General features: G+C 42.1%; 1 protein-coding gene across 1 annotated transcript; it reads left to right on the top strand.

Annotated features, from left to right (window-relative positions):
* Positions 1 to 6,702: 6,702 nt before the first annotated feature.
* On the top strand, positions 6,703 to 9,546 carry SPINK2 (serine peptidase inhibitor Kazal type 2). The gene is made up of 4 exons (XM_003205599.5): positions 6,703 to 6,854; positions 7,032 to 7,069; positions 7,217 to 7,329; positions 9,386 to 9,546. Exons 1-4 carry the CDS (start codon positions 6,806 to 6,808, stop codon positions 9,429 to 9,431), a joined length of 246 nt encoding a protein of 81 aa, XP_003205647.1. The 5' UTR covers positions 6,703 to 6,805; the 3' UTR covers positions 9,432 to 9,546.
* The last annotated feature ends 946 nt before the right edge of the window (positions 9,547 to 10,492 follow it).

Genomic DNA, 10,492 nt, shown 5'->3' with positions numbered 1-10,492 from the left:
GGACTTGTCCTCTTTTGCTGTAGCTAAAGACTTTGCTACCTTGATATTATTGCAGTACTTTCCATCATATTATAGTTCACTTGTGTCTGTGGCTGAATCACCACAGACACAATTCTCCAGCTGTCCCTATAATCCTACGGGTAAAATAGATACTCTTATCCTTTTTTTTTATTATTTTTATGAGAAATGTGACTTACATGGGTGAGGGACCAACGGCCTTTTCTTTAAAAGGGAAGACCCTCAGCCTGCATGTAGAACTAAATAAATAGAGTTTGACTGACGGAATAATGAAAACCTAGACATAAGAGTAGATGTGCTGTTTTGATGCATTAATGTGGCACTTTCTTGTAGTTCGTTTATTGCCTATAAACTTTTTTTGAACATTTGCCTGCAGAGGAGCAAAAAATTGTCTGGATGTTTCTTAAATTCACAGAATCATTAAGGTTGGAAAAGACCACTAAGGTCACTTAGTCTAGCGATCAACTCATGATCACTGAACCATGTCCCTTGTATTCTTCTTCTGGGCAGTTATTTCAGAAATATCCCTCATTCTAGTAATACATCTGAATGACAAATATTACTACTTCTCCATGTGTATGATCTCATTTGTAATTAGAGCAATCTTCTGTAACTCTGCTGAAATCAAAGGAGCTACTTTCAATTTACAGGCTGGAGCTGAGATCAGCATCCACTTAATACAATACCCATTACAGATTCCATTGCTCCTTGACAGTTTTGCTGACAGTTTTGCTGACACTTGCAATTTCACCCAAGAGCGCCCTTTTTTCTTAAAGCACCAGATCTTGTAGCCTTCTTTTGTTGTTGTGGTTCACTTCGGTCTCTCAGAGTTACAAGTAAGTCTGAGATCTTCCAAGAGTAAAACATAATTATCTGCAAATACTTTAGAGAGTTTTGCTTTTTTCCCTGGTGAGTATGCACCTCTGAAGGTGTGTTTGGGTATGGAATTTAGCAGTATCAGAATAATTCTCTGTGCCACCTGATAAGTCACTACTACTGACCACTTCAGAGCAGTGCTTTTAGAAGCAATGGCATCAACACGGAGCAGCTCAGTAACTTAACAGGACTGACAGTTGTGCTACAAGCTTCTTTTCCAACACAGTCAGTCCAAAAACACCAAGGCTGCTCTTTGTTTTTTCCCAGATCTTGCCTTGTAAACATGTTTATTTTAAATTCCCTTTATCTGAGAGAGACCAGGGCTCTGTTAAGAGCCACACATTAGCACAGACGTGAAGCCTTGTTTTTTGTAACCTTTATATGTGGATAACAGGGGACACATTGGGTGAAAGCGCATTAACTTATTGTGCCTTGTTTCTCTTAGATGATTGTGTCTTTTCTGCTGTAGCAGCATAACCTTGAAAAGGCACTGCTGAACCCACGCTCTGTTGGGGTCCTGCTGCCCATCTGCACCTGCTGCGTATCCAGAAAGATGCTCTGAAGACCAGAAGGGAAGTGGTTTTGCATCATCTCATCTCTTTCATATTGGTAAGATCTGTCCTCAACAACATGCTGCTGCCTGATTCTTATAGGAGTTCTATACGAGGGCTGCTCCAAAAGTAAAGCCCCCTGTTTTATTATGTTGGCCCATGACATCAGGTGTTGGTGGTATGGCAGTAAGGTAGGGGTGTCCAACCTTTTGTCTTCCCTGGGTTGCAGTGAGTGAAGAGGAATTGTCTTGGGCTGCGAATAAAATATATAACACAGTTAATGTGCATAATTAACAACAAAACTTATATGAAAAGTTTATTAAAACATTAAAAAAAAAAAGAAACAAAAGCATAAAACTAGTGGGATATGTGACCTTATTTTGTGAAACTAATGCCACAGGCTGGTTCAATGGCAGTGCTGCTCTCAGTGTTTGACAGATTTTTTTAAATTAAATTTTACTCCTCCTGTACTTCATCATTTAAATTTACTTGCTTACAAAGATATGTATTGCCAAAAAGTGATGACATGAATAAGATGTAATTGTGATGCAAGGGATATTTCTCTCTGCTAAAAGAGGTCTTATGAAAATCCGGCAGAGAGACATTATCAATTTTTTTTTAATTGAATATCTGATTGCAACTCCATACATCTCATTTGAGAACTTGCAGGCAATGTACTTATGTCAACTAAAAATGGAGTCACAATTGTACTGATTTTTTTTTTTCAATTTTGAAACTTATTCTCAAATTCCTTAATCAAAACAGAAAGCAAGGCTGAATATTTTTTGCTGTTCATGGGACTATGTTTAGCTAAAGTATCAGAAGACATACAGTTATTTGCCATCACATGAGTTAGCAGTGCACTGTGTCCCATGCCCTTGTTTCAGCCCAGACCCACTTAAAGTTGGCAGTTCATAGAAGTATTCAATTGTCAATCATTTCAGTATGAAATTTGCAGTTGGAGCATAATCTGAAGTGTTCTGGAACAATAATTTACAGGAGTGTCATTCTTGAAGATCTCTCAATGAAGGGAGCAGTATTGGATAAAGAAGCAGCAGCATGGTCACTTCCTGCTTGTCTCTTACTATGAGTTGACATGTTTTTACTTTGGGAGATAAGGTAATACATATACAAACATGCAGACACACATGCTGATGATAGCAGAAAATACCAGCTGTGAAAGGAAGGGTCAGCTCAGTAGTTCTCCTGAGAAATTCAGAAGCAGGTATGTATGAGAAGCTGCTATGCTCCAAATTGAGCTGGAGCCATCCAAGCAAGCATTTCTCCAAGCCTGAGAAAAGGATTTCAGTAGAAGGCTTCAAACCAACTCTGCTTGGTCAAGCCAGATTCATGCATGCCTGGTAGAGTCATGTTCCTAGGGGCTGGAGGATTCTCTAAAGAGCCCATAAAGAAAAGAAAATAGCAGAATTCAGGACAAACTCTACCCTATCAGCATGGAGTGCAATGTTGTAGGTGATGCCTCTGCCTTGCCTACTGTAGAGTACAATCAGCTGAATTCAAGAAACACAAAGCATCTTTATTTCTACAATATATAAGTGGAGAGATTTTTTCTAAGTAGTGTAATAAATTTTTCATTAGAGAGGAGCAGGCCTTGGTGAGGGGAAGCTGGAGAAAGCTTTCTGAAGCCTGCCTTTGTGTGCAACACAAAAGTAATCTCTTTATAAGTGGTTCTATGTGAAGTTCAATTTCTTTCACAAGAAGAGAGACCTCACATGTTATTATCCAGCAGGTAGCACGTGAAGTAATAATAGCTACTCCTGCTTTTCCATTCCTTTTTGCTTTCATTTCCTCTGGTTTTGCTGGTCTCTTCTTTCTTCTGCTCCTTTGTCCACCTTCACTCTGCCAATTTTAAATGTGGAAGGAATTGACAATAAAGGTGACTTCTACATGCGCTGGATAAAAGGTGGGATGAAAATGTTGCAGTTTCATTATCCATTCCTGTATAGCTAAATTTGGATGTTGCTGGGTAAATGTGATACAGGTAAAGCACGGGCTACACCTGAATTTGCCTCTCTTCCTTCCCCAGGCAAGCTACTCAGAGAAAGATTCATGACATTTGAAGAAACTATCCTCAACAGGAGAGCACTTCTCCATCTGATCACAGCACAAGAGAAGGGAACCCCGAGACAAAGTATGTCCATCTTCACCTTTGCTTTAATGAAAGGGCTTGTTCTTCTGTAAGTGCAATTCCCAGTTTGTCAGTACATAGGGGCTACTACAAAGGCTATTAGTTAAAACTGCTATTTAGCTTGATTTGGCGATTGCTTTTGTTTGAAGAGTGTGAAAGAAGCTCTTTGTATTTGTGCAGATCTGAAGGAGAGAAATAAGGACTGAGATAATAACATATAAGCACAGAAATATTCAAGGAGAATGTGCTAAAAGGGAACAGTCTGAACATGCTGCCTCCTTATGAGAAGCTTATTGGGCAGAGAAGCTAAACTAAGCAGCACCATCTAGTGTAAGGCTAGGAACAGATCTGGTGCCTGAATCCTTCAGAGACTTCTGCCCATATCAGTCAGGTTTCCCCCAGAAAAATAATCCATTAGGAAATAAGCTGTACTTTCTGGTTTAAACAAATCTTAGACTACTTTGTGTTCTTCTAAACCAAATTTACACAAAGTAATTCTCTCTTATGCCAAACTCATAATTCAGTTCAATTTTTTCCTCCATTATACTGCTGAATGTAGTGATTTTTTTGGTTCAGTCTTGTGACCTCATTTTTCTCCTTGTCTTGTTCCTCTTTAATTATTTTCATGAAGCGGTAGGAAATATGCCTAGTAATGTTCTTGATAAGCACGTACTTGCTCCCTTTTTTTCTTTTGGGAAAATTCATAAAGATGACATGGGTTTGATCTACTCCATTGAGCTATGATATGGACCGTGAACATGTGATTCTCCCTAATACCTAAAGCTCAAATTCACAAAGGCATTTAAGAGCCTCAAACCCATATTAATATAATTTGCTGTCATTTATATTTGTGTGTGTGTGTGTGTGTGTGTGTGTGTGTGTGTGTGTATAGTGATTCATTGCTTTTTACGGTCTTCTCTGAAGGTCTAGTGAATCCAGAATACACACATATACACCAGAATAAAAATTTGATCAGTGCTACAGGGATTACTGGATGTTCTCCACAATCACAATTACCCTAGGAAAAATAAGAGTTCTGTGAGGTAACAGTCTAAGCACTCACACTAGAAGCAAGTGTGAGTATGCTCATTGTGAGACCAAAGCAAAATGTTCAGTCTCTGACTCCCAGTTTCTTAGACTCCATCCTTTGGTCTATGCTGAACTTTCTGCACCAAATCAAAATGACTTCTGGTAAGCTACATTCATGACTATTTTGTCTACTTTCCACTTCATTGCTTATCACTCAAAAGGTTGTTTCCACTACCTCTTTCCTTACTGCATTGCACAAGTACTAAGTGCCTGCAGCCCAAAGGCTGAGGACTGGCTAAAGCCACAAAAGGAACTGTGAACATCAGAGAGAGTTAAGAAACAGCAAAGCCTTGAAAATGTTCTCTACCTCCCACCACTTTCACCCAAAAGACACGCTTCCTACTCTGCTGGAATGCAAAGAGCTGTCTGTGCAGACATACTGCCTAACTTCAGGTGTGTTGTGTCAGAAGGAAACGTCTTCAGCCAAGAGTGGTGTTTGTGAGCATCCTTTATTCTTAGACTGTGTTAGCCTCTAATGAGGGCTGTTTCCTATGTCTAGAAAAAAAAAAAAAGAAAGCCATAAATCAATTAGAACAAACACAAAACAAAAACAACACAGGAGAATGCAGGAGAATAAGGTTGTTAGAGAGTTTCTTTAAAGAGAAAGGGATCTATCAGCTGCTCCCAGAAGAGCTGTGTTCTCTTAGCAATGGGCATCTAACCATGCAGCTTTAAGTCATGTTTCAATAAGGGAAGTGTTCATTGGCTTTTGTTCCAATATGTGGTTTCCTGGTCTGTAGGGAAAGCTTATGTTTTCTGTATTTTGAAAACTGGATTTCTCATCTACATCACGTTGAATTGTGAAGACAACTCCTGAGGTCCGTAGGTGGTGACCACAGTCAATTTCTGGGAACTGTGTGCAAAGACTCAGCAGTCATTTTTGCCTTCACAGCAGACAGCCAAGGGTGATTTAGCCCATTATTGCCATAAGCAAATGGTCATCTCTAGGAACAGTAGAATCGCACCCAATACCACTCCAGTTTGTGAGCCTTCCCAACAAACAAGCCAAAAATGACTCCTAGCTGTGATCATTACACAGCCGTGTTCCCTTCTGCAATATTTGCTCACTAAAATTGCTCTGTTTCTTCATTAATGGTTTGAAAAGAAACAACTGCAATACATATTCCAAAAGTCGTCATCCCATGTACCTATTCACTCACCATTCCTAATTAAGTTCATGAAAGATTAATTCCTTAATTGTGATGTTTATTAATTATCTGTTTTTCCATTTACTGGTTTGCAGCATTACTTTTGTTCCTTAATTAGCTCACAACAACTGCAGAACATGAGTAATCTCCTTCATTCTCTTTGCCTCTTCGGCAAATTATTGGCTGATTGGTCTTCCAGTCCACCTGTTGTCCTACAACTTGTTTGCAAGAAAGGCACTGAGACCCTGGAATGTTTGCAGAGAAGAGCAATGAAGCTGTGAGGGCTCTGTTGCGCAAGCCTTATGGGGAGAAAATGAGGGAGCTGGGGTTGTTCAGTCTCGAGAAGAGGAGGCTCGGGGAGACCTTATGGCTCTCTGCAGCTGCTTGAAAGGAGATTGTGGAGAGGTACCAGCGATATGATGGGAGAGAATGGCCTCAAGTTGTACCAGGGAAGGTTCAGGTTGGATATTAGGAAATGTTTATTCTTTGACAGTGGTGATGCAGCGGCACAGGCTGCCCAGGAAGATGCTGCAGACGTTGTCCCTGGAGGTGTTGGAGAAAAGGGTGGATGTGGCACTGAGGGACGTGGCCAGTGGGGATGGGCTGGGGGTTGGATGTGATGATCCTAGTGGTCTCTTCTAATGCTCATGACGCTGTGATTTTAAGGACAGCACTCAGGCACCTGAACCCCCACAAATCACGCACACCGAGGGAAGGTCTCTATCCGTCCTCCGCTCCTGGAGGCGCCTGCACACCTCCCCACTCCACAGGTGCTTGAATCACCACGGACACTCCAGCTGCCCGTTAGGAGCCCTCGACCCCCCTCCCGCTCTTCTGCACCCCCAGCCGAGGGCTCAGCCCAGGCCCTCCGTGCTCCGCCCCTCCGCTCCGTGCCCGGCGTCTCCCCGTTCCCTCGTCCGTTGCGCCTCGCTCCCCGCCTCGCACCGCCACATTCCGACCGTTGGCGCACGGCGATGGCGGCGAAGCTGACGATGCGCGTTCTGCTGCTCGTTGTCCTCACCGGTAGCGGGCGGTGGCGGGGCTGGGAGAGGAGCAGCGGGGGCGATTACGGTCCCGCACCGAGGGCTGTGGGCAGGGGAGGAAAAAGGGTCGGGCGAGGGCGCGGGGAGCGGGACGAGGAGCCGGGATGAGGCGAACTCAGGCGGGATCCGGCCAGTAACGCCGCCTCTCTCCCCGCAGGGCTGCTCTTGTGCCCCGGAGCTGCCGCCAGCATCCCGGTGAGTGAGCCTTGCCCGCTGCTGAGCCCCCGCAGCTCCCTGCGCCAGCAGTGTGCCTCCCCTGGGGCTGCAGTGTTCCCATCTGTCGCCTGCCGGGTCTGTGGGTGTCCTTCCTGTGTCGGACCTCCTCTGTCTGTCTTCCCCCAGCCGGCATGCGACAAGTACAGCCATCTGCCTGGATGTCCGAGGGACTACAACCCAGTCTGTGGGACTGATGGAAAGACCTACTCCAACGAGTGTGTGCTCTGCCTTTCCAACAGGTAGGCACTTGCTGGACATCCTCACCTTCCTTTCTCTGTGGAAACGTTCACTCTCACTTCCCTATTAAGTGAAGAGTTCTTGCTCGCTCACCTGTTAACAGCAGTTCTAGCATTTTCTCAAATGTCAATTCCTTGCAGTGGCTTTTATCGTGATACCTGTAAATGGCTCGGTTTGGATTAGCTGGTAGTATTAAGAAGTGTGTCACAGCACAGGCTTTGCACATAGTTCATACACTACCATTAAATACAAACATAGAATCACAGAAAGACTTGGGTTGGAAGGGACCCCAGTGATCATCCAGCCCCAACCCCTGCCCTGGGCTGACTGCCCCCCACCAGCTCAGGCTTCCCAGGGCTCCAACCAACATGTCCTTCAGATCCTCCAGGGATCGGGCATCCACAGGCTCTCTGGGCAGCCTGTGCCAGCAAGTAAAATTTCCATTTGCCACGTTAAAGATTTAATAGCAAGTATTATTGTACAATATACAATACTGGACTCTTGAACACCCTCCATCAGAAACTTACAGAAAACATGAAAGACCCAGCTGAAATGCAGCTCTTAGTGAAAAGATTTTACTGTCAAGATTCAATCTCTTGTGCTCCCTTTCACCGAGAAAAGTAAGAATGCCAAATGTTAGGAGAAAATACTGTTTTGCCATTCAGGTTGTCTAACAGTCAAGAATAAGATCTCCTACCCTCCTTGAGAGATGTCATTTTACCCTTTAATAATTTCATAGTTTTTAAAACAAATTGAAAACACAGAAAATCATCTCCTAATAAACATTGTTACGTTTGTTGTGACTAGCTAGAAAGCTCTGCAGTGCAGGTTCTCATTACAAATTGAGAGGAGCTGTTGTGAATCAAATTGAATGATGAAGCACCATTTATATTAATATGATAACAAAATAATAGGATTCTTGTTTCTATCAGAGGGGAGATAGCAGGGGGTAGCAGAACAGCAGTGATGGACATTTACAAAATTAGAAATAGATCTCAAGAAAGGGAGAACTAAAATATGTTCCTGACTTCAGGGTGAAGGGAAAGGTTAATTGTGACAAGATCACTTACACAATTCAAATGAGCAAGGTAGAGAGAGCATGGGTCAGAATAAGGAAAATGTTGAAGGTGTCAGATGACAATTTAAGGAACTAATATTTAAGATAATGAATATTATGAAAATATATTTTAAAATACTTTTCTGTGTCAAAGTATGGTTATAAGTGTGCAGATCTGCAGAGTTTGGTAACGTTCTGACTGGAGTACATCACAAATTATCCAAGAAAATAACAAAATTTGAACAAAAATTGGTAAACCAATTGGCAAACCTGCAGTCTGAGTAAAATTTAGAAACCCCAGCAAATCAAGGGGCTCATATAGTGCAGTTGGTGAAAACGGGAGAAAAGAGGTGCTGTCATGATACCTTATTAGAAGCCTACCCATTTTTGCTTTGTAGAATGGTAGTGGAGTAAGTTCTTAAGCGATAGACATGTAGACAGCCAGAGGGGGAAAAAATGAGTAAGCAAAGCTGACACAGATTTGTCAGAAACAATCCAGAAAAATCCATGAGATTTAGTTTTTCAGCAAGATAACTTGCCTGTCAGAGTAGAAGGAAGCAGAAGTGTTACTCCTGGACATATGGACCCTTTGCACTGAATTCCCAGCATTAGAACTGTTTCCCATGACACAGACTGTGAAGTTTGACTTGAATTAGTGCTTTGCAATGGACACTTAAGTCGTCACTGTGAGATTTGTCATGCGGTTTGATACTACTCAGGTTTGCACATTTTTACTGGATTCTTGTAGGTAACAAAGCCTGATGTGATTCTGTCTCTAAGTTATTAGCTCTGTGTGCGTAATTACATCTTTTCATCAGTTACTTTGCAATAAGGCTTGCTACAAGTAATGCAAATAAATATATTGCTACTTCTAACTGAACATGTAAGTATATTATCCCTTTTAACTGAACATTAACATGGAAAAGTTTGCTTTATAAAATGTGTCTGTTAAATAAAAGTGTGGTGGTTCTCCTCTTAAAATATTTTTGTTCTGCTTGCAGTGAAGAAAATAAGAATGTCCAGATTTACAAGAGCGGAATGTGCTGATAAGGCAGATGACAACTTTTCAAGCAAATGAGAACAAAGTCCAAATAGAAAGAGTTCATTAAAAGTAGCTTCTGTGTAGTCTGTCCTAATAAATAAACTTGCATTTTTAAACCAAGTTAAGCGAAGTCCTGTGAGTGTATTTAAACCACACAACCATTGCTTAGAACCTGAATTGCAATTTATTATTTCATGTAAGACAGATCACAGGGCAAGGAAGAGATACCGTGGCAGCCTACCAGGAACAGTCAGTTCCTTGTGAGGCACCAGAGCCATTTCCCACAGCACTACTTGGCAGCAGCCAGGTTTCAGCACCTCTGCTTTGGGCAGCACAAACTACAGCTCCTTTCTGGAAGGATCTGAACCCCTGGGGCCCACAGCCTATGCCTGTGCACTCAGCGTAAAGAATAATTATTCACAAAGTGATCTTGTATGGCTTCACTGGAGGGCAGGAAACTTAGAATAATGGTAGAATGGGAGTATGGATGCATGCCACAGGTCCTACTGCTTTCAAGTCTTACCCAAGAAAAGACATCTTTCATTCAGCAGAGATCTACAGAGAATGTGGGTACAAGGGTTTCTGTGCTTGGTAATGTGTAGAATGCATTCTCTCATCTTTCCTATTTCTGGGGTCATTGGCTTCTGGAAGGAGTTACTTGGAGGGCAAGGTGTTGGCTTGGAGCATGATGAAATACTGAGGCCATAAAACTCTCTGCTCTGGGTCTTGCAGCCCTCTTAGCCTTGATACCCAGAAATGATTGGATCAGACAGCATAAACTTTTCCACTAAATCAGATCAGAAGTATTTCCTTTTGATGACACATAAATTCATAAACTTTACACATTGCCCATCTTACTGTAGTAATTAAACAGAATAACTGAAACAGGACTTTCCCAAAATCTTATTTTTGTAAACCTCTTTGGATTAGACTTTAGCTTTTATGTATTGTACTGTTACTCATCTTCCTGTCAGTTAGACAATCCATCAGTTAGGCAAACTGTTTTTCAGGTTTGTTGTAATTGCTGTAGCTGTATTGCCTAACTTCCCTTTTGTTCTTTGCTGTA

The sequence above is a fragment of the Meleagris gallopavo genome, chromosome 4 (genome assembly GCF_905368555.1).
Source record: "Meleagris gallopavo chromosome 4, MGAL_WU_HG_1.1, whole genome shotgun sequence".
In the NCBI taxonomy this organism is placed as follows: domain Eukaryota; kingdom Metazoa; phylum Chordata; class Aves; order Galliformes; family Phasianidae; genus Meleagris; species Meleagris gallopavo.
Note: the sequence above shows the minus strand (reverse complement) of the source record. Positions and strands in the feature narration are given on the sequence as shown.

Bases quoted from the DNA above. Each gene is read 5' to 3' on its own strand.
- SPINK2 (XM_003205599.5), top strand. From the start codon at position 6,806: ATGGCGGCGAAGCTGACGATGCGCGTTCTGCTGCTCGTTGTCCTCACC. The intron at 6,855-7,031 runs GTAGCGGGCGGT...CTCTCCCCGCAG, and splicing joins GCTGCTCGTTGTCCTCACCG to GGCTGCTCTTGTGCCCCGGA. The intron at 7,330-9,385 runs GTAGGCACTTGC...TTCTGCTTGCAG, and splicing joins GTGCTCTGCCTTTCCAACAG to TGAAGAAAATAAGAATGTCC.